The sequence below is a fragment of the Mesoplodon densirostris genome, chromosome 18 (genome assembly GCF_025265405.1).
Source record: "Mesoplodon densirostris isolate mMesDen1 chromosome 18, mMesDen1 primary haplotype, whole genome shotgun sequence".
NCBI lineage: Eukaryota > Metazoa > Chordata > Mammalia > Artiodactyla > Ziphiidae > Mesoplodon > Mesoplodon densirostris.
Genome location: NC_082678.1, coordinates 36,060,761 through 36,083,141, shown reverse-complemented (window position 1 = coordinate 36,083,141; position 22,381 = coordinate 36,060,761). Strand labels below are relative to the sequence as shown.

Below are 22,381 nucleotides of genomic sequence, written 5' to 3'. Positions count from 1 at the left end.
CCATGCAGCCTCTCATTCAACTCCCTGCACATCCCCAAGGGGTGGGTGGAGATTTCTCAGCTACAGAGGGCCCAACGGGGATTCGAACCCAAGCCCGCCCAGACCAGCAGTCTCTGCCTGGGGGCCAAGTGCTTCCTCCCTGTTCCTGCTGCCCCCGCCGGAGCCCGACGGGGCAGGCCCGGCTCCTGGGAGGAGGGCAAGGGGCAGGCCTGCAGCACCTTGAGGTGACGCCGGTGGCTTGTGCACGTGTGCACCAGGGCCCGGAACTTCACCAGACGCCTCCTCATCTGCTGATACCGCTGCCTGGGCGTGGGGAGGAAAGGAGGGTCTGAGTAGGGGGGTTTCAGGGCAGGGGTCATGAGTGACCAAGAGACAGAGACGCCCACACATGCCTTGCTTGGGTATCAGTGCCCACACTTCACTCCGGGGCCCTCTGCACAAAGGGAAACAATCTCGGAGAGGGGCAGTGACTTGGCCAAGGTCACACGATAACCTGAGTGGCAAGACCTGGATTAAACCGTCTGGACTATGTACCTCCAATCAGGTTGTAGTCCCAGGGTATGGGACATGCTGGGGCGGGGGGACCCTCTTGGCTGGAGGGATTCCCACCCACCAGTCACAAGGACCAGGGGGTGGGAGGGAAGGACATCCAAAAGCAGAGACACAGAGAGTCTGATCACCCTTCCTGCAGAGGCCCTACTCTCAGCTTGCATGCCTCCAGGAACAGGGAGCTCACTACCCAAGTTCAGGCTCGGCCTTCCCAGAGCCTAGCCGTTGGACTCCAGGGAGTCCTGCCCTCTCTGGGCCACACCTGGCCAGGTAGCCACGGGCCCGGCTCTGCAGCAAGATGATCTTGCGGCGCAGGGAGCGGAAACGCCGCTGAATGAAGAAGCCGCGGAGGCAGCGCTGCAGCGTGAGGGCTGCCAGGTTCAGGACGCGCTCCCGCATGCCCTCCAGCAGCTGGTGCAGGTGCTCCTTCAGGAACAGCTGAGGGCAGGAGGCAAGGACTGAGGCAGGGGGAGGCCATGTGACTGCCTGGAGGCCCCTCCCTCCCCAAAAGTCCATGGAGGCAGACAGACAAGGCAGCCCTGGAGTAGAGTGGAGGATGCGCTGGGTCTGGAGAGGCGGGGGAAGGCGGGATGGTGAATTAGGCAGTGGGAACAGCCGGGCAAAGTCCGGAGGTAGGATCAGCATCCATTTACCAGCTCGACTGGATGGCCTCTGGGACAGTAGCCTGCAGCCTGAGTGTTTCTGAGCCCACAGGCTCCAGCCGTGGGGCACCCAGGGGCTGAGTGCCGGTGGGACTTACCTTGCTGACGCCGACGCGGTACATGTTTGGCGTGACCGTGCACAGGCGGCTCAGCACGGACACACACATGTCCCCACTGGCTGGCAGGTTGTGCTGGAGGGTCACTAGACAGCGGTACCTGCAGGGCCCAAACCCAGCGTGGGGGTGGGTGACCTTGGGGTCACCGCCCCCAGCCCCCGTCTCCCGGAAGCCCGAGTCCCAGCAGTGCCTCTACTCATAATGTCTTCTAACCAGGAAAAGGCTTTCTGTCCTCAAGACTCTGCTGAGGACTTCCCTGGTGGCGCAATGGTTAAGAATCCACCTGCCAATACAGGGGATATGGGTTTGATCCCTGGTCCGGGAAGATCCCACATGCCGCGGAGCAACTAAGTCCATGTGCCACAACTACTGAAGCCCGCGTGCCTAGAGCCCGTGCTCTGCAACACAACGAGAAGTCCGTGCTCTGCAATGAGAAGAGTAGCCCCGCTCGCCGTAACTAGAGAAAGCCCACGTGCAGCAATGAAGACCCAATGCAGCCAAAAATAAATAAATGAATAAAATAAAATAAAATAAAATAAAATAGGCCTTAAAAGTAAGCTCAAAAATTATGAAAATTAGGGCTTTCCGGGTGGCGCAGTGGTTAAGAGTCCACCTGTCAATGCAGGGAACACGGGTTTGAGCCCTGGACCGGGAAGATCCCACATGCCGTGGAGCAACTAAGCCCGTGCGCCACAACTACTGAGCCTGCGCTCTAGAGCCCATGAGCCACAACTACTGAGCCCGCATGACACAACTACGGAAGCCCGTGCGCCTAGAGTCCGTGCTCCGCAACAAGAGAAGCCACTGCAGTGAGAAGCCCGCGCACCGCAACAAAGAGTAGCGCCCACTCGCTGCAACTAGAGAAAACCCCGCACGCAGCAACGAAGACCCAGCGCAGCCCAAAATAAAATAAATAAAATAAATTAATTTTTTAAAAATTATGAAAATTAAAAAAAAAAAATACTGAGCAACCCAAAAACTGTAATAAATTGTTTCAGTAGAATAAAGTGATTTACCGCCATCTGCTGGAAACTTGTCAAAATAACTATTAAAATTACTACTCTTTAGAATCCACACACAGTGCATAATAAAACTATGAAAAAATGCAAAACAGTAAATACATCTTCCATAGAACAGCTGGCACGTGCTGGTCTTGCATACTGCACAATCTGAGCGACTGTGCGTGGCAAGCCCTATTCATCCTGGGTTGTGTATTCCTAGGGCCATGGTGGGCTGGGAAGGGGTCTCTGGAGCTCAGAACCACCCTGACCGAGGTACCTGTCGATGAACATCTGGAAGGGCAGCCGCACCGGAAAGCCCTCCTTGCGGATCCGCACAGTCTCCAGCACCCCCGAATAGCGTAGCTGGGCCATCACCACATCTGGCTCAAAGAGGCCTGGCTCCTGGGGGAAGGCTCAGATAGGGAGCCCGCACATTGGCCCAACAGACGGAGGGCCAGAGAGGCAAAGCCACTCACCCAAGGTCACACAGCATGGGGAGAGGACTTGGCTCCCCCAGGGACCTCAGCCATCACATACCTTCTTGTGGTTGGGCTTCAGGCACCTGACGAACAAGGGGTTACACCTGGACAGGGGTGGGAGGAGGGCAGTGTGAGGCCCCAGAGAAGGAGGGTGCTTACCCCTGAGGGTCACAGGGTGGGTCAGAGGTGAGGCTGGGTGCCCGCGCCCACCTCTCCATCTTTTCCACCAGATCCAGGAGCGACTGCTGGAACTTAGCAGCCACCGTGTGCGCCTTGTAGAGCCGGGTGACAGAGCTGCTCTTGCCCAGGCGCTGAGGGGCAGCCTGCGGGGCATGGCTGGAGAAGAGGTGTGCCACCACCTGGGCCAGTCAGCAGTCAAGGCGCGGGAGACAGGAGACAGGGATGCGGAGGGACCCAGAGGCAAAAACGAGGAAAGAGAGAGACAGGGAAAGAACAAAAGGCGTCAGTCTCTGGACCAGAGGGATCAGAAAAGTGACCCTCTGGACCCCTGTCCTCTCTGCGAGGCCATGTCCTCCCGGCTGGCATATCTCTCAAGTGAGGGTGCTCAGCACCTTCAAGGGGCCCGCCCGTGGCTGGGGAACACACAGGCACTAACTCCGTGCCTGGCTCCGAGGTGGCCTGTTACAGACCTGGCTGTGAACTCTGGCAATGTTTTCAGGGGGAGGGTGCCCACTCGACAGAGGAGGAAGTGGAGGCCGAGAAGGTGTGGGGATGGAAGAACCGCTCAGGGAGGGACGGGGTGGGGTGAGCCAGAGGCAGGACCGGGCTGGGGTACCACCCCACCTGCCGGGCTGGGAGAGGGGCCTAACGGTGGGCTGGGTGCTCAGGCTGCGGGGGGCTGGGGTGGCGAGGGGCTCGCTCACCCGTGTCCGGCTCCGCACAAACAGGTCCAGCACATCCTGGCGCACCTGGTCATGGTTCTTGTCCAGGAACTTGTGCACCTGGAAAGGGGGAGGGGCGGGGCAGCTCAGGCTGGTCCCCGCCCCAACCCCACGCAGCCCCGGGGTGTGTCAGCCTGCCTGCCCCCCTCCTCCTCCCTCCTCCTGACGGTGGGTCAGGGGCTCACAGCCCCGGGTGACCCTGGCCCTGCCCCTCCAGGCCTCGGCCTCCCTGTGTATCCTAGGAGGGACGGGCCCCTCCCCCTGCTCTGGCCCCCTCCCCTCCCCTCCTGCCCCACTAGCCTCTCCACTCCCAGGGCAGGGGCAGTAGCCACAGCTTCACACGACCAGTCCACGTCTTGGCCCCATCCTCAGTGAGGACGCTGTCCTGTGCCCATTCTACGGATGAGGAAAATGAGGCCCAGTAGGGACAGAGGCTAAAAGTCCTGGCCTGAGACGTCTCCAGGACAGGAATGAGCCGAGATGGCAGTGGTGACAGTGACCGCTGATGGGGGCTCCTCCTCATCACACCCGCCCTGGCCCTGGACTTCACTCACTCACCCCGTGAGACGGGCACTATTATCATCCCCACTTTCCAGATAAGGAAACTGAGGCTCAGAGAGGTAAAGTGACTTGGCCAAGGTCACACAGCTGAGGATCAGCAGGACCAAAACTGGAACAGGTGCGAGTGTCTCCAGCGGTGGGGAAGGGCACTGGAGGCCATGGTTCTGGGTCTCACCTGGTAGGTGACTCTGCCCGCATAGTGCTTGATGGTGAACTCGGGCAGTGGCATCTTGGGTTTGGAGTAGAGTGGGTTGGCGCCGTGGTGGTAATGGCACTTCTGCAGAAACGTGTGGTCTGTGGCCTGGGGGCAGGCGGCGGTCAGCGGGTGGACAGGGGCCTGGCATCCCATTCCTCGCCTACTGGCAAATTCTCCAGCCCTGAATGGTCCCCAGCGAGCACCAGGGAGGAGGAACAAGTCCCCGCTTCCCCTGGCTGCCCAATGCTCGGGCTGGGGCGGCGTAAGTGGACCCTGAAGACGGGTGTGCTCCCAGCTGCTCCCCATCCAGCTCAGCTGTCTCTGCACGCTCTAGTCCCACTGCCCAGAGCACCCATCCCACCCTTGTGTTTTCCAATCAGAATCTGAGGCCCAAGCACAAGGTCACCTCCTCCAGGAAGCCTTCTATGACTTCCCAGGCTGGTGCAGCCCCTCGTCCCGAGCCCCCATCCAGCCTCAGTCACCCCAGATTTGAATGGCAGGTTGGGTGTCCTGAGCTCCCGACCCCACGCCAGAGCAGAGAGGAATGCAGGACACGAGGCTCAGAGACGTCCAGCGTCCTGAGCAGGCTCACACAGCGCCACGGCTCACCTGGGGGAAGCAGCACTGGTCGTCGAGGATGCGCAGAATGCCGTAGGGCTTCAGCGAGATGAGGTTGATGCAGGGCTGATTGTCGGCGAAGGCGATCTCCTGCCAGTCGATCTGCTCGCGGATGTACTCCTCCTGCAGGCGGCGGGCCTCTGCCTCCTAGCCCTGGGTCCCTCCCAGCCCGTCCCCCAGGCGGACGCCATGCGGGGCCCTGGCCAGGGCACCTCTGCGTGCACGCCTCCCAGCCCAGGGAGCTCACTCCCCAGCAGGGCAACATGAACCACCTCCTCTGGGCCCCGCTCCTCCCCCGGCCTGGAACGGCCCTGCCAAGGGTGAGGAGGACTCCCCAAGGGGCTCTTCTCTGCGCTCAGCACCCCCGCACCTGCCCCTCCATAACAGGCTTTCGCGTGTGCTGATTCCCAGCACAACCCATCTGCATCCAAGGAGGCCCAGCGGCCAGCGGGGACGGGACAGAGAGCTGGCCGAGGCCTCTCACCTGTTCCTCCTGGAAGACAATCTTGTTGAAGAGGTACTGGAGGCTCTCGTTTGCATAGTTGATGCACAGCTGCTCGAAGCTGTTGAAGCTCAGGTCCTGCTGGGCGTGTGGTGAGGCTGGGTCCGGCCCCTCCGTAGCCAGCAGCCCGTCCGTGCCGCCCAGGGCCTGCCCACCCCCCGTGCAGACTCATCCCTGCTTTCCGCGGCCGCAGTTTCAGCAAACTGGAGCCCCTCCCACAGACCCCCTGCCCAGAACCCTCAGTGGCTCCGACTGTGCACAGGTGAGAACCTGACAGTCCCACACAAGGTGGCACATGCAGTGGCTGAAGCCCCAGGCTCTGGAACCTTCTGCCTACGTTCCAATCCTGGCTCTGCCGCTTTCTAAGCCCCCCATGCCTGAGTTTCCCCACCTGTAAAATGGGGATAACGACAGTGCCCACCTCACAGGGTGGCTGTAAGGATTAAGTGAACTAAGAAGCAAAGTGCTTAGGACACCAGCTAGCACACAACAGGTGCCACGGGAGCAGCTGCCACTTCTGTTATTCTGATTTTGCCTGTCTCTCTCCATGTCCCCCACCCCAACCGCCCAGATGACTTCCACCTCCCCAGACACCACGGCCCACACCTCTGAGCCTCCGCATAGGCTGTTCCCTCCGCCTCAAATGCGTTGACTGGTTTTTAAGGAATTAGCTCAGGATGTCTCCTCCCCCTCCAGGAAACCTTACCTGAGGTCTGCCCAGCTAGGGTTCTTCTCTAGGCTCCCCCAGCACCAGGCTGCCTCTGTTACAGCTCTGACCACGTGTTTGTCAGTGTCCATCCTCATCCCACCCAGTCCCTCCTGGAAGCGCCCCAAGGGCAGGGCGCAGGTCTGGTTCTTTCTGGGGTCCCTGGTGTTGCCCACAGGGCCTGGCGCCCGGAGGCCCCAGGGAGTGCTTGTGGGCGAGTGGAGGGAGATAATCTTAGGGGAGGGCCCTGAACAGATGATGGTGTGAGAGAGCCCCCGGGGCCCCACCTCGAAGCCATAGATGTCCAGGATGGCAATGGACAGCGCGTCCTGCTGCGGGGACACCAGCGCGTTGACCCTGGTGATGAGCCAGCCAAACAGCAGCGCGTACAGGACCTTGGCGATGGCATCCCTGGAGCAGAGATGGTGTTTGGGGGGGCAGGCACAGCGAGGGGGCGGGGGACCTGGGGCTCAGGCGGGAGGTGTGGCCTCACCTGGCATCCACAGCGCTCTCCACAGTCAGGGGGGTGAAGATCTTCTCTCGCATTGTCTCCTGCGGGGGATGCAGCCCCTGAGTGACAGCGGGTTGGCCACCACCTCCGGAAAGTCCCCAGAGGACTGGGGGTGGGGGGCGTGGGGAGGGGAGCCGGGGAGATGGTGTGACTTGTCTCAGGCACGAAGTCAGCCAGGGGCAGGACAGACACCCTCGTCCCCCCTTCTGCCTGGCTTGCTGGTGGGATGAGGGCTGCCGGTCTGAGGGGGAGACAGAGGCAGAAGCAGACACAATGGTGACATCAGCCAGGGGAGGGGGAGGGCAGGGGTGTGGGAGATACTGGCCCAGCCAAGGGTCAGGGACGGCTCCCTGGAGCAGAGGGTACCTGTGTCGGGGCTTGAGGATCAGTAGGCGTGAAAAAGGGAACAGCATTCCAGGCAGGGGAAACAACCTATGCAAAGGCCTGGAGACTGGTGCCAAACATGCCTTTGGGGTCTGAGGTTACCCACCTCTGGGCCAGACCCAGAAGATGGACAGGTTGTGGAGGTGGGTGAGAGGGGCAGGGGGCCCACACAGGATGGGGCACAAAGCAGCTCTGTCCAGGGCTGGCAGGAGGCTTCGATGGCATACCCCGCACCCAGGGACTCACGGTCACTTTGAAGGTGATGGCCTTCTGCAGGCCCTCGGGGGAGACCTGCAGCAGCTCGGCCACGGCCTGGATCTCCCGGGCGCTCACCACCGAGGCAACCTCCTGTGCGTCCGTCTGCAAAGCACCCACAGGAGTGCATTTTGAGCTAAATAAGCTTTTTATACGAGTTCTTATAAAAAACAGAAACAAGCGAGAACAGCCAGGAAAATTCTAAAACAGAAGAGAAGTACAGGGGTCCCTGGAAATGGTACAACATAAAGTTAGAATAATTAAAACACTGTGGGGACAGACACAGTTCGTAAACAGGTCAACGAAGCACAATAAAAAAGTCAGGAGTTAGACACAAACATATACAGGAATTTTCAGTAAGGGATAAATACATATTTCTCAAGTTGAAAGACTGAGTCACTATCTAAACAAAAATCAAGATCCCTACCTTGTACCTTACTAGAATAAATTCCTGATAAACCAGAGATTTAAATGTTAAAAAATAATCACAGAAACCATAAAAGGTCTTCAAACAATTATAGGTATAGGCTTTTATAATTTTAGAGAGATAGATCTCTAAAATGATACAAAATCTCAGGCTTCGCTGGTGGTGCAGTGGTTGGGAGTCCGCCTGCCGATGCAGGGGACACAGGTTCGTGCCCCGGTCCGGGAAGAAGATCCCACATGCCGCGGAGCGGCTGGGCCCGTGAGCCGCTGAGCCTGCGTGTCCGGAGCCTGTGCTCCGCAACGGGAGAGGCCACAACAGTGAGAGGCCCGCGTACCACAAAAATAAAATAAAATAAAATAAAATGTTAAAAAAATCTATAATTTATATAAGACTTGATAAATGAAATACCTGAAAATAATTTTTTAAATCTGCATAGCAAAAAACCCCACCAAAAACTGAAACAGCAAAAAACCTGTAAACAATCAAAATATAAATGATAAACCAGAAAATATATTTGCAATTCACTCTAGAGACAAAGGGCTGATTCTCTAAACGTATATAAAGAGCTCTCATACGTCAATTAGAAAAAGATGACAACCCCAAAGCAGGGGAAAAAGACCAAATGGTCTGTGCTTCTAGCTGTGAGCCGGCGGTATTTCAGCCAGTTCTTCAGCCTCCAGAGGATGCCCACGTCCCGAGGGAGCGGGCCGTGCGGCCATGGTGTCCCCTCACCTCATACTTCTCAAAGTAGACGTTGCCCAGGTGCAGGATGGAGGCCAGGATGCGGAAGATGCTGTCCTGGTCCTCGGCGCTGAAGCCCAGCACCTCCATGGCGGCCAGCAGCCGGCGGAAGTCGTCCGCGTCGCTCTTCCCTGAGATCTCACAGTTCCCACCCTGGGCGAGGGCAGGGGTCGGGGACCCTGGGTGGGGGCCAGGAGCCCTCAAGGTCCCTGCTCTGCCCCGGCCTGCAGTGTGGCCGGAGATCCCAGTTCTCCTTCCACTCCCGAAGGTCGGAGGCTCCGAGCGGGCACCGTGCACCAGGCCCTGCACTGAGGGCTTCGTGTACGTTTCCTTCTTCTAATCCTCACACACCCCTGCAAAGCGGGACTGTGCTGTCCCCATTTTACAGATGACGAAAGTGAGGCTCTGGAAGGAAGTGTAGTCGCTCCAGGCCACTTAGTTCTATTCTAGGCTCCAGAAAAACGAAGAATCAGGTCGGCCTCCCCTACCCTGGCTTTGGACCCCAAAGACACCTGTCCCCCTTGCCACGATGAGACATCGCCAAGTCCAAACTCACCCTCCCAAACCTCCATCACCTTCGCTGGCCATCAGGATGCCACGACTTGGCTCTCTTGGCCCACGCGGAGTGATGGGGGGAGGGGACCAGGCCAAGGGCCCTCAGACGCCTGCTGGCTCTCACCTGGTTCAGGTAGTAGTAGGTCTCGGCCTCCTGCAGGCTGAAGGCCTGCCGGAGCTGGGCGGGCAGCCCAGCCAGCAGCTCATAGAAGATGTGGTAGTTCCTCTCGTTTTTGGCCTGTGGGGTGGGTTGGAGGCTGCAGAGAGGGGAGCCGCCGACCTAGGTGACCCCGGACACACATACAAGCTCAGCTATGCCCACAGATACAAGTACACACACAGGCCTCAGGTGAGACTGGTGCCCCTGTGACGAGTGAGCCCCAGTCTGGCACTGGCGGGGGGTTGGGGGGACCCTGGTGTGGTGGTGGGGAGGGGCTTTGGGCAGGATTTCACTCTGCTTGGAGAAATGAGAGAAAGGTGGCCCTTTTTGCATGGGTACCAGCTACACAAGCCTCTGCACACGTGTGTCCACGGACCAGACGTGTACTCGCAGGGCCAGCCAGGGTGGTGGGCGCAGACTGTGGCCAGGCCTTGAGCCAGGCCCTTGGGACACAAAGGGGAACAAGGCAGACAGAAGTCCCTGGCCTCGTGGGAGCCCACCTGCTGACCAGGGGAGACAGACCCTCGGCAGAGCTCCGTGAGTGGCGAGAAGCGCTCTGCAGAGAAACAACGCAGCCAAGGGGGTGGGCAGTGGTGGGGGGAGGGGGGTGCTGCATTTCTTCACCAGGGCTGCTTCCCTGGGGTGTGACCGTCAGCGAAGACTTGGAGGAGGTGAGGGGTTCGGCCACGCAGCTGTCTGCGGAAAGAGTGCTCCAGGTAGAAGGAACACTCGCTGCGAAGGCCTTGTGGCAGGATGGGGCCAAGTGTGCCTCAGGGACAAGGACGGGTCACAGGCGAGGGGAACACACACACACACACACACACACACACACACACACACACACACACACACACACACACACACACACACACACACACACACACACACACACACACACACACACACACACACACACACACACACACACACACACCCGAGCCTCGTTCATCAGCTCAGCCTGGTGCACACCCGACCCCATCCTGACACACCTGAAACACGATCCTGGATTTCTCCAGCAGGTACTGCGAGGTTATGGCACCAGAAATCATGCCCCTGGGGAGGGAGCAGAGTCAGCTATGCTGGGCACCATGCACGCAAGGCCCCGGGGGCTCCGCCGAGGCCCACTCACCCTTCCAGAAAGATCTCCACAAACTTTCCAAAGCGGCTGGAGTTGTCATTCCTGACAGTTTTGGCGTTACCGAAGGACTCCAGGAGGGGTGTGGCCTCCAGGATCTGGGCGCCAGAGGAAGACTCGGGCACTGCGGGGAGCCCGCAGGGGCCTCCCCAGGTCCCCCACCGCCTACCCCATGCCGCCCCGCACCGCACAAGCATGCGCACACGCACCCCTGATACCTTTATCTTCAGGAGCCGCCAGCACAGAGGAGGAGGGCAGGACAAGAACAGAAGCGGGTCACCCGCGGGACCGACCGGCTCCCCCCAGGACGCCGGGGCCTCCGACCGCGGAGGGAGTGGCCAAGCCCTCCGGCCCTCGGCAGGCAGGAGAGCCACCAGCTGAGAGCAAACCCCCGAGCCTCAGAGCCCCAGGTGTCTGGGCTAGGGAACCGTGGCATGACCCCAGGTGGGGGGTCTGCTGGGCCTTCCTGCCAAAGGGCTCTGGGGGTGTTCTTGCCCCCTCCCCAGCCACCGCCGGCCGTGAACCACCCAGTCTCCTGGAAAGGCCTCCTACCTGCCCTGCCTTGCTCCCTCCCCTCGGGCTCCAGGCCCTGCACGGCCCAGCCCCATCTCCTGTCCCCTCCCCACTCTGCCCAGCACTGCAGTCCCCTGACTGTGCCCGCGCCAGCCTCTGGGCACTGGCGCTCTGCCCCCCTGCAGCCCTCAGCCCTTCGTACGTCCACATCTCTCGCTAGAGCGTCAGCCCCACAGGGAGGACTCTGTGCACACACGCCTGGTGCTGGCATCCACACAGGACCTGGCAGTAGGAGGCTCTCAACAAACACCTGCTGGGCGGGGGGGAACCTCCCTGGTGGGCCAGTGGTTAGGGCTCCGCGCTTCCACTGCAGGGGGTGCGGGTTCCATCCCTGGCTGGGGAACTAAGATCCCCACGTGCCGCACTATGCGGACAAAACATACAAAAAAAAAAAAAATCTGCTAAATGGATGAAATGGGGGGCAGCATTTTATGAGAGCAGAGCCGCTGGGGTGTTGTAGCTAATCACAGCACCCACTTATTAAGCACCTACTGCATGCCAGACCTTTGGCCCCAATTACAGCATCGTAAACATTCCTACGAGGTAGGTCCTAATATCGCCCTTGCTTACGGATCAGGAAACTGAGGCTGGGAGAGGTGAGGCAGCGTGCTCGGGACTCCAGGGTCGGAAAGAGCAAGGGCCCAAAGCACCACAGCCCGTGCTCGGCGATGTAAGCAGTGCTTTCTCTGGCTGCCTCATTTCCTCAGGATAAACTCTTAGAGGAGAAGTAGGGGGCCCGGTGTGCACAGAAATGATACACGTTACCTTGGGGACAGTGCCGGTTCCCTCCATCTGCTCACCCACAGTGTCGCTCAGTCCCAGAAATACTGTGCCCACCGTACAGAGGAGTGGACTAAGGCCCAGAGAGACATGGGGGCCGGCCTGGGGGTGCTTAGGGAGTCAGGGTCAGCCTGGGCTTTGGCCTGTACTGTCCCTTGGCCTGGGTGCCCCTTATGGGCACCTGGGGGTGGGTTCTCTCCTCTAGTGCCCAGCACAGGGCAGGGCACACGGCCAGGAGTGGGAACATCTGGCCCCGTGGGGCCATCCAGCCCAACCCGCGGGTGGGCCGGTGCCTGTGGCCCGGGCTGAGCAGCAGCCAGCCACCCTGACCCCCTACCCCGGGGAACCCTTGTCTCGCTCCCAGCCCAGAGATGGAGCCTGTGGCCCAGACTTCAGCTGATCAAGGCACGCCTGGATCCAGTGAGGACGCGTGGCCAAAACCAGTCCAACAAGAGGGAGTCCTGAGACTTCCTGGCCCGGTGGGCAGTGTGGGCCGTGGTGCTGTGGCACCATCGTGCTGACCACGGGAGACACATGAGGACGACGTTCAAACATGCGGGACGGCGAGGCCGAGACCAGGGACGTCGTTTGAGACCCCGGACCCAGCCTTGCCTGAAACTGACCCTAGAGCCAGACCGTCCGATTGCAGGAGAGGGCTCAACAGCGGCCAGAAGGCGAGTCCACGGTCACCCCAGCCAGCAGGCACATCTTCACAGCTCCTCTCTGCCTGGCCCAGCCCCTCAGACCCAGCCACGTCCCGCGCCTCCACCATCCTCCCCGACCGCTGCCAAGACAGCTCCCCGCCATGAGCCTCAGACCCCAGCCCCTCCAGCCCGTCACTCTGGGACACTGGGCAAGTCACTGCCCTCCCAGGACTCAGTTTTCCAGCTCTCAGGGCTGCCGCAAGGCTCTGGTGCCAACAGAGCACAAGGCTTCCCGCACACAGGAGGTGCCTGACGCACACGGCTGCCTGCCTACGCAGTCAGTCCTCCCAGGAGTCTACCCTTGGAGGCTTGATCCCCGGCCTGGAGCAAAGGGATGATCTGGTTGGCCTCCAGGAGACCCAGGCTGGGATGGGAGGGGCTGGCAGGCCAAGGTCGGTATCAGAAGCGGACCGCCAGGAAGTGACCTCTCCTGACCACAAAGCCTGGGCTGACCCCCTCCTCACCGAGGGCCCAGCAGCCCCTGCCCAGTGCCCCCAGATCACCTGCAGAGATCGCCACCAGCTAGGACATTGTGGCCACTGCAAACCTCTGGAGGGGTGGGCCGGAGTCTGAGCGTCACATTCTGGAGTCTGAGCTGGCAGGCCTCGGCCTCTGCCCCACCTCCCCTGAGCTCCAGGCTCCTGGCACATCTACCGTCTCCCACCACCTGTGCATGCATGCCCGGCAGACCCTCAAGGGCACCTGCGTCTTCTCTCCATATCCTGCCCCTCAGCTGTTGGCTGCTCCCATAACTCAGGCCGAATGCCTGGGGCCAGCTTGGGTGTCCCCTCTTACAGCCCCGTCTGGTCCCTCACCAAGTCCTGGAACCGCACCCAGGCCAGCTGTGCTTACCAACCCCACTGTCACCTCTTTGGTTCGAGCCACCATCCTCCCTCGCCTGGACCACATTCTGCCCCTCTGCCGACCCAGCACACCACACCTGCTGGACCCCAGGGCCTTTGCACCTGCTCTTCCCCAGATGTCTGCAGGCCCCACTGCCTTGCCTTCTCAGCAGGACCTGCCCTGACCCCTGCTATTTTCCTTTCTGTTTCCTACACTAGAACAAAATTCCCACAAGATGGGAACATTTATCAGACTGTGTTGCTGTTGCCTGCTCCCCAGAGCCTAGCCTGGGCCTGGCACACAGCAGGTCCTCGGGAAACCGTTACGGAGGTTCTGACGTAAGCAAACCTCCAATGCTGCAGACCCCAGCCAGGCCTTCTCAGCGCCCCAGCCTCTCCTGACCCTACACTGGCCATCGCGCACATTCGGGCCTGTCCTGCCTCTTTCACGACCATGAATGTGAGGCCAGGCGGGAGGAGTGGACAACACCCCCTGCCCGTGTGACCTCTTCTGGGGCCGCCCCAGGGGGCTGGAACGCAGAGCTGCGGGGGAAGGCAAGCGGGAGAGAACTCCTGGGAGGGGAGGCAGCAAGAGCCCCAAGTCCCACGAGGCCACTCTGTGCAGCCCTGGGCTCGGCCGCCCATCCTCCAAGTGGGGCCATAGAGTCTCGCCTCTCGAGGAGCACGAGGGGCGCTGGGCTGAGGGCCCTGGTGGGACAGACGCACCTGCCGTGTGATGCCCCGTTTCTGGTTCATGGCCGCCAGGTAGCGCAGAATCAGCTTCGTGGCCTCAGTTTTTCCAGAGCCGCTCTCTCCGCTGACCAGGCAGAGGGGCAGAGTGAGCTCCAGCCTGTTCACGGCCTCTTCTGGGCTCCCCTGACCCCGCCGTGACACAGGAGGACGCGGGCAGGCAGGCCGGCCCCCAGCCCCTCTGCTGCTCACCTGATGATTATGCACTGGCTCTGTTTGGCATCAAGCATTTTGGCGAAGGCGAGATTTGCAATTGCAAAGAGGTGCCTGGAGAGACAGGCCACAGGCGTTCCCGGGTCAGGCCCTGCTGCTGCTCCCAAACCTCCCAGGGAATGGGCAGGGGGACACCTCTGCCTGGCTGAGCAGCCAATCTTGCCATACCCCACCCTCGGGGAATGCTCCCCGCAAGGCTCCCCACCCAGGTCTGAGCCACAGTGGCCTCCAGCCCGCAGCGGGCTGTGGCCAGGCTCAGGGAGAGGCTGCTGGGCTCCCCACCGCCATCCACCACCCACGGCTGAGGGGCAACCAGGGACTTGCCAAGATCAGACAGGAACCCAGGAGACCCCCGGGGAGGCCCCCTCCCCCAGCCCTGGAGACACTCACGGGGAATTCTCAGCCAGAGCCCGCCCACTGTACTGCTGCACCTGCTCCAGCCCGTAGATCCCAAACATCCGGTACGGGTTCACCGACACCAGGATGCTGCCGATGTACGTCTGCTGGGGAGACGGTGGCCTCAGGGCCAGTCTGTGTCCCTCCCTCCCCCACTCCTGGGAGCCGGGATCCCTGTTTCATGGGGACGGACATCTGTCTGCCTAGCCCTGGTGTTTGCACCCTGGGCCCCCGGACAGCTTGATGGGTCGTGTGCTCTGGTGGTGGAGTGTCAGGCACTGAACCAGGCTGAGGCTGGGCGGAGGGTGGAGCATGCAAAGCCCCACAGCCATGATCCCACAAGGGTGCCTGCTTCCTTTGTTCATAGTCGGGGCCCGGCCCCTGACCATCCCCCCGGGGCCCCAGGTGTATGGCTCCCAGGACTCTGGAAGCTTTTACCCATCGGGCCCCTGGTGGGGGTCACACACTTCTGGGTTCCCTGTCTCCAGGCCTCTAAAACTCTATGTTTTAGGACTTTGGATTATAGCGCTCCCGGCTCTTGAATGCTATGCTCAAATAGTAGAAACTCCAGGGTTCAAACCAGATGGCACAAGTCTGGGGTGAGCAGGAGAAATCCACGCTTCCACTGCAGCCCCAGGAGGCAGGGAGGCAGCTGCCCTCAGACTCAAGCCCAGGGGGGTCAGCCCCAGGCCTTACGTAGATGAGGTTCCGTTCAAATCTGGTCTTGAGGTTGGCCAGCACAGTGGTCTCCTGGAGATCTCTGTGAGGAGATGGAGAGAGGCAGTCAGGGCCCACCTTCCCCTCAGGGTAGGGCCTTGGTCAGAAAGGCCTGCGTTCAAGTCCCATCTCTGACACCAACCAACTGTGAGGCCTTGAGCAAGTTACTTAACCTCTCTGTGCCTCAGTTTTTCTATCCATCCAATGGGTATGATAATCACTGTTCCCACCTCGCTGGGTTAGGGGATGCCCTCAGGTAGCAAACGTGAAGGCTGTCACTGTGACTGGATAATGCCATTAACCAGCACAACCCTCACGCCTGAGGCACCTCCAATGTGCCAGCACCCTCACACCAACAGCCACCCCACAGCATCCCGTGGGCGACAAACTGAGGCAGAGAGGCTGAGTATTTGCCCAGGTGCAAGCTGATAAGCGCCAGGGCTGGGGTCTGGACCCAGCCCATCTGAATTACTGGGCCTTTGTGACACTGCCTGAGCCTCGCTTAACAGGGGAGGAAACAGCCTCTGAAAATGTTCCAAGAGATGAGGGGCACCCAGGTGGGAGGCAGTGACCACTCACCAACCCTGCCACCCCCACTCACTCCAGCTGCGTCATGTCCTCCACGCCATCCTCCCGGTGCTGCTCACGGAACCGTGTGGACGGCAGGTTGCGGATGGAGTGCATCTGGTGGAGACAGCCTGTGGTCAGCCAGCCAGAGGGTGCCCGTGCGTGGCCCCCCGGCTTGGACATGGCCAGGACCCACTGCCGTGTGGAGGAAGGAGCCCTGAGGCCGGGCCAGCGGGGTCCTGTGGGCTGTCTGCCTCGGAACACAATGCTTAACTCCCAGGGACATGGCCGGCCTCTGCGCTGCCCGTCTTCCCAAGGGCCCTGCCAGGGGCTGAGCACACGCACGGGGGGCACTGCTCCCTCTGCCTGGCCAGAAGGCCTCCCACCTCACGTTCTCCCAGGCTGACACCCTCCTCCAGGGTGAACCCCAGGTCTGCCTGTGTGACAACTAGGAGAACATCCGCTTCCGGTGCCTGGGGCCTCCGGAAGGACCAGGACTTTCTCATTCGGCGCCGCACCCTGTGCCCCGTGCAGGGCAAACGCAGACCCACATGCACAGACCCACAGGCAACGGCGCCTGCAGCCCAGGTGCTCCCACGCCCACCTGTGGTCTCACACGGGGCCTGTGGACGTGCACACTGGCCTGCGGTGCCTGCCTGGAGGCACACACACGTGCAGGCACGTGCTCTCAACGTCCCTTGGACAGGTTTTCATGTGACAGGTGTCCCCGCACCTGGGGGTCTCAAGACGAAAGTCCCGATGCCCCCTGTGGGCTTCAGGCCCACCACTGTGCTCTGGTAGTGTGTACACTTGACCCCGCAGATACCACATCTGCCCGGGCCGTGGCACATGCACTCACAGGCTCTCCTCGTTGGGCTGTGGAGCGCCCGAGCACACGTCCCAGGCCCGCACGTGACCCGTGTGACTGCGAGCACATTTGTGAGCCCGCCTGTCCTGACTCTCGGGTCCAGTCTGCACCCCTCCCTGAGCGGAGAGGAAAGGGGACACCGGGAGGCAGCCCGCGTGCTAAGTAGGGCACAGCGGGTATCACCCCAGAGGCCCTGGCCTCCCGCCCACCCGCCTGCCCATGTGCGCCGGTGGCCGCAAACCCTGAATAATTCAGCCACTCACGTATTCCAGGGTGAGGAGGGCCCACGCATCCTTGCCCCTCACCCCCGGGCGCTTTGCGCCCCGCTCCTGCAACGCTGCGGCCCACACGGCACGGGGCACCCGCCGTTGGGGCCAGGGCCCCCCCAGCAGCCAGGCCGCCCCAGTCGCCATTGATGGGCCCGCTGGCTGCCCGCTCCACGGGGCACCGTCTGCAGAGGCTGAGAAACGCCCGCCACCCCTGCGTGCCCCGCCCACCCCAGGCGTCCCGGGGGAGGCTCCGGTGACCACCCCCCTCCACTGAGGGCCACCCGGCACCAGGCTCGTGTTCCGCCACGAGCATGGCAGCCAGGCACGGGCTTGGCACCCCTCAGAAAGGCTGCCTGCCCCACACCCTATGGGGGCCCAGACAGACCCCTGGCTCAGCCGTGATCCACTGCGTGACCTGGGTCTTGGCTTCCCCACTGTGCAGTAAAGAAGCTGGAAGGTTGGTTCCTGAGCCCTCACCTTTGGACAGTCCAGAACCCTGCAGCCCGGGGGACTGCCCTTAGGCAGGAGCCCCAAAGAAACAGAAGACCCAGTTTGGGGGAGGGTCAGCAGCAGGCAGAAACAGCATGAACGTGAATGGGGGGGTGGGACAGGGTGGGTAAGGCAGGGTCTGCAGTTTCGTACTCAGCCAAGATCCCTGCGGGGGGCTCGGAGTGGACGTGCCATCCAGATCGGACGAGGACAGGACTGCTTGGAGCCCAGTCTGGGACAAGATCCCTTCCTCCAAGTGCCTGGGGGCAGTTTCTGGCATCTCTGTCCTCTGCCTGCCTGTGTCGGGCATCCCCTTGTTTAATCCCCCAGAAGCTCTGGGAGGCTGTTCTCCCCAAGCTATAGATGGGAAGACTGAGGCCCAAGCAGGCAGCAGTTCGCCAAGGTCCTGAGACTGTCTCCTGCCCTGCTTCCCAGGATGGAACCACAAGCCCTCCCTTTAACCTGTGCCCCCATACCTTGTTCCACCAGCCTTTGGGGCCATTCTTTTCCCCAGGGCCCCCTTGGGGCAGGCAGGCAGCTCCAGGGCCCAGGCGGCAGGACGGGGGGCGAGCGTGTACTCGTGTGCAGGGTTGATGGGCCTCCACCGGCAGCCAGAGGCGGGACCAGAGCAGACTCCAGGCTCTCAGCCCGGGCCCAGGCTCTGGCTCCTGGATGGGAGGCTGCAGGGTAGCAGGACAAGCTCGCTGGAAAGAGCTCAGCTTTTGCACACGAGGCATGACCACAGCAAAACGCCCAGGGCTTGCCTGGAGCCATTCACCCGCCTTGGGCAGGGGTCCTGGGGCCCCAGAGGGCGCCAAGGGGGCTGGGGTCCTGGGCAGTGTCCCCCAGCGGCGCCATGGTGGCCACGTGGCCCTCATCTGGTCAGAGGTGGCCAGAGGGTAGGAGAAGCTGAGCCTCAGTGTTTTCCGCTCTGAGGGGGAATCCTTGGGGGGTGTCAGGGTCGGGGGCTCAGGCTCTGCTGGTGGCTGGGGGTCCTCCGGACAGGCCTCTTCTTCAGGCTTCTTGGGGCTCGGGTTGGCCGATTTAGTCAGCTGTCCAGGCCCTGGGTCGTGGTGTCTACCCAGGAGAATACCGGTTGAGTCAGAGGCTGGATCTTCAGGCTGGGGAGCAGGGGATAGCCCTGGGCCCACGTGCTGGAGGAAGGGGTTTGGGGGTACAGGGGTTGGCCTGGAGAAGCCACGGAGGCTGCCTGGGCCTCCCGGCCAGGGCGAGGGTGGCCGGTGGGTGTCAGGAATGTCCACGTCCCAGCTGGGGGCCAGCGGGGGCACTGTCCAGAGCGTCTCCGAATCCTTGGGCTCGCGCTGGCTCTTGCGGTGCTCAGGGGCAGGGGCAGAGGCAGCGGCAGCGGCAGCCGCCCGCCAAGACCCAGGGCCGGGAGGCAGGGGGAAGGACTGGCGCGGCCGGGGCTTCACGGCCCTGGTGGGAGGCTCGCTGAGGCTGCGCCACGTGCGCGGGAGGCGCGAGGGCAGGTTGAGCGAGCGGTTCCGTGGGCTGGGGCCCAGCAGAGGGGGCGGCGAGGGCGGCCGCGGGGAGCCCAGAGCCGGCGACAAGGGTGCGCCCGGGCGCCCCGAGGCTCGGCGCGGGGACAGGGGCTCCCGCAGCGAGCGGGGACGGCGGGGCGGCGGCGAGAAGGGCGGCCGGAAGGGGCCGGGGCGGACGGAGGGCTGGGGGGACAAGGGCCCCAGGGGCGAGCGGGGCCCCAGGGATGAGCGGTACCCCAGGAGGGGCGGGCTCCTCAGCGAGGGCCGGGGCGAGTGCCCGGGGAAGCCGAAGGCCGCGTCCCGCCGGCGGGAGCCCCTGAAGGAGAGCCGGGGTCCGGGGAAGGCCAGAGGGTCAGGGAGCCCCTCGGGGCTCACGGGCGGGGGCTCGGCCAAGGCCCACCAGCTGGCCTGGGGTGCGAGGGGCACGTGAGCCGGGGCGGCCCAGGGCGGCGGGTGCCGGCGGAGCGAGTCGTAGGGCGAAGCCGGCGGGGTCAGGCCGGAGGGGACGAGGGCTGGGGCGGGCGGCAAGCCGGGGGCGGGGCTTGGGGCTCGCGGCGGCGTCGGCGGACGGCGGGAGTTGTTGTTGTTGCGCGCGCGCGCCTGCGCCCTCCGCAGCACGATGGGCGTGCCGGGCCGCTCGGGGTCCATGCCGGCCAGCTTGTAGCCGAAGCGCTTGTAGGCCGCCTCCCTGACCGCTGGGCCTCGCGCCCGGGCCTTCTGGCTGCCCCTCAGCCGCGGGATAGGCTCCTTTTCCGACAAAGTCTTTTTGAGGAACCGCGCCAGCGAGGTGGCCGGGCGCGGCGCTGGGCGTCCGAAGTCCGACCTGAAGCCCAGGCCCCGGGGGGCGCCGAAGGCCGAGAGGGCACGCTGGAGGCGGCGCTGCCGCGGCGTGAGGAAGCCCCAGAAGGGGTGGCCGTAGGGCACCGGGGGCAGCGGCGGCATCTCATCCTCTTCTTCGTCTTCGTCCGCATCTCCCAAGGGCAGAGGGATGTCCAGGGAGGGCGGCAGGGGCACGTCCAACTTCTCCTTCCCAAACAGCTTCACTTGGGGCCGCGGGAAGAGGCGGAACCTGCGGATGAGGGACAACTTGGACCTGGCGGGCTTGTCCATGCCCTGCTGCTCGAAGAAGGCGGCGCTGGGCAGGCGGAAGGAGGTGCCCTGCCTATCACCGCCCGCCTCCTCGGGCTCCTCCAGCTCCGCGATGTCATCCATGGGGTGGGCGTACGGGTTGTGAGGCGACAGGATGGGCGGCGGTACCCACGGGTACGCGAAGGCCGGCTGCTCCGGCGGAAGATAGGGCCCCTCGGGGGGGTAGATGGCCTGGTCCCCGCCACCATAGATGCCTTCGGCGTAGGGGACTCCATGGGAGGCACCGTAGGGGACGCTGTAGGGCGGCGCGTAGGGATCCAGGTAGGGCGGCGCGTAGGGATCCAGGTAGGGCGGCGCGTAGGCGCCCAGGTAGGGCGGCGCGTAGGCGCCCAGGTAGGGCGCCCCGTAGACATCCGGGTAGGGCGCCCCGTAGGTATCCGGGTAGGGCCCGGCATACGGGAGGTCGTAGGCGAGGTCGTAGGGCGGGTAGGGCGGGTAAAGCGCATTGGAAGGGGCGTAGGAGTCCTGGTAGTAGCCGTGCAGTTGCGCCTCGCCCGCATATGCGTCGTAGTAGCCGTAGGGAGACGCTAACGCCGACGGGGGCGCGTAGGGGGGCTCGTAGTCGTCGTAGCCATAGCGGTAGCCGTAGTTGGAGTAGAAGGAGCCCCCATAGTAGTCTGGGCCGTAGTAGTCGTAGGGGTCCTCGGGCGGGTACCCGTGCGGGTAGTCATAGGGCGGCCAGGCTGGGCCGTGGAGGCCATAGGCGCCCCGGTGGGGCTCCTCCTCGTACTGGTACAGCGACTGCCGGTCGTAGTAGTCATCACCCTCGCGGTGGTAGTCGTAGTACTCGCCCAGGTCCTGGAAGCCCTCCAGCCCGTACAGCGACCTGCGGGAGCCCGAGTGCCGGAACGGGGCCTCGTCCTCGAAGGGCAGGAAGCCCACGGGCTCGCCCGACTCGTAGATGCTGTGGGCACGCGGGAACCTGCGCAGGCGACCCCCAGGCTGCAGGATCTCGGCGCCCGACGGGAAGGGCAGCTTGCGCGAGCCCACGCGGGAGCCGGAGCGGTCCATCCAGGCGTCCAGTGTGGCCTGCGCGCTGCCCGACTCCTCAGCCTTCTTGATGAGGAATTTCTTGGTGAGCCAGTTGATGGCCGTGGACGCCTTGCTGAGCGACTGGGCACGCGGGCGCAGGCGACCGTAGCCGCGCCGGCCAGGGAAGCGGATCACCATGAAGGACGGCTTCTTGCCCTTCATGGCGCGCTTCTTCTTGCCCACGCGCATCTGCGTCATGAGCTTCGACGTAGACTTGAGCACCGTGCGCGCCTTCTTCTTGCGTTTGGTCTTCTGGGGTCCGGTGTGGAGCCCCCAGAAGAATGCCGACGCGCTCCGGAACTGCCCCTTCTTGGAGATTTTGGGCGTGCGGTCTCGGAAGCCCATGAACAGCCGCGAAGTCCCCTTCAGGCTCCGCTTGGGCTTCTCCGGCTCCGGCGCCTTCTTCCCCTTCTTCCCTTTCTTGGCTTTCTTCTCATCCTCTTCTTCCTTCGCCATGGTGGCCACCTGCTCCCTGCCAGGCCGGCCGGTGTCACAAGCTCAGGGCCTTGGGGACACAGGGACCTGCTGAGTCTCCTGCCTGCGGCTGGACACGCAGCCTCCTCAGGCTCAGAGCAGCTGGGACTGTCCCGGTGGCTGGGGGAGGGACAGCCAAGCTCCTTCTGGCTGGGACCAGGCTTTCAGGAGGGCAGATCCATAATTCATCTCCTCGGGCCCCGCCTAGAATTTCACCCTCGAGCCTGTTGGAAAGCACCTGGGTGTTGTTTATGGGCAGCAGGGGAGGCCTGGCAGGCCCATGCTGGGGAGACTGCGTTGGCCTTAGAATCTCCATGAGGACAACCGTGGCTCAACCCCAATCAAGCCCTCCCTGAGCCTCTGCCGGCTCACCCACCGAAGTGAGTGCTTGGGTCACTGCGCCCCAGAGAGGGGAAGCCACCTGCCCTAAACCACCCAGCACATCTGTCCTGGGCCACAAGTGGAGCCGCATCTCCTGAGCCAAGGTGGGACATTCAAAGCCCACCAAGTCACCTTGGAGGGGAGGGAACCTGGGCCCCTCCAGGTCCTGGGCAAGGGAGGAGGGGTGGTGGGCATGGCAGGTGCCCAGGGCTGCA

The 22,381-nt window shown here is 62.6% G+C and overlaps 1 protein-coding gene across 1 annotated transcript in view; it reads right to left on the bottom strand.

Annotated features, from left to right (window-relative positions):
* The window catches only part of MYO15A (myosin XVA), a 50,672-nt gene extending 28,905 nt beyond the window's left edge, over window positions 1-21,767 (bottom strand). The window contains exons 1-25 of the mRNA XM_060082783.1: window positions 20,692-21,767; window positions 18,105-20,547; window positions 16,037-16,119; window positions 15,415-15,478; window positions 14,713-14,822; window positions 14,302-14,376; window positions 14,086-14,176; window positions 10,679-10,684; window positions 10,455-10,558; window positions 10,315-10,378; window positions 9,290-9,403; window positions 8,602-8,763; window positions 7,434-7,547; window positions 6,786-6,844; window positions 6,580-6,703; window positions 5,569-5,664; window positions 5,076-5,207; window positions 4,446-4,571; window positions 3,692-3,769; window positions 3,018-3,166; window positions 2,866-2,911; window positions 2,606-2,730; window positions 1,310-1,427; window positions 812-987; window positions 105-303 (exon numbers count right to left, since the gene is read on the bottom strand). Coding sequence (XP_059938766.1) covers window positions 105-303; window positions 812-987; window positions 1,310-1,427; window positions 2,606-2,730; window positions 2,866-2,911; window positions 3,018-3,166; window positions 3,692-3,769; window positions 4,446-4,571; window positions 5,076-5,207; window positions 5,569-5,664; window positions 6,580-6,703; window positions 6,786-6,844; window positions 7,434-7,547; window positions 8,602-8,763; window positions 9,290-9,403; window positions 10,315-10,378; window positions 10,455-10,558; window positions 10,679-10,684; window positions 14,086-14,176; window positions 14,302-14,376; window positions 14,713-14,822; window positions 15,415-15,478; window positions 16,037-16,119; window positions 18,105-20,547; window positions 20,692-21,767 — 5,934 coding nt within the window. The remainder of the gene's footprint in view (window positions 1-104; window positions 304-811; window positions 988-1,309; window positions 1,428-2,605; window positions 2,731-2,865; window positions 2,912-3,017; window positions 3,167-3,691; window positions 3,770-4,445; window positions 4,572-5,075; window positions 5,208-5,568; window positions 5,665-6,579; window positions 6,704-6,785; window positions 6,845-7,433; window positions 7,548-8,601; window positions 8,764-9,289; window positions 9,404-10,314; window positions 10,379-10,454; window positions 10,559-10,678; window positions 10,685-14,085; window positions 14,177-14,301; window positions 14,377-14,712; window positions 14,823-15,414; window positions 15,479-16,036; window positions 16,120-18,104; window positions 20,548-20,691) is intronic.
* Between the last annotated feature and the right edge of the window lie 614 nt (window positions 21,768-22,381).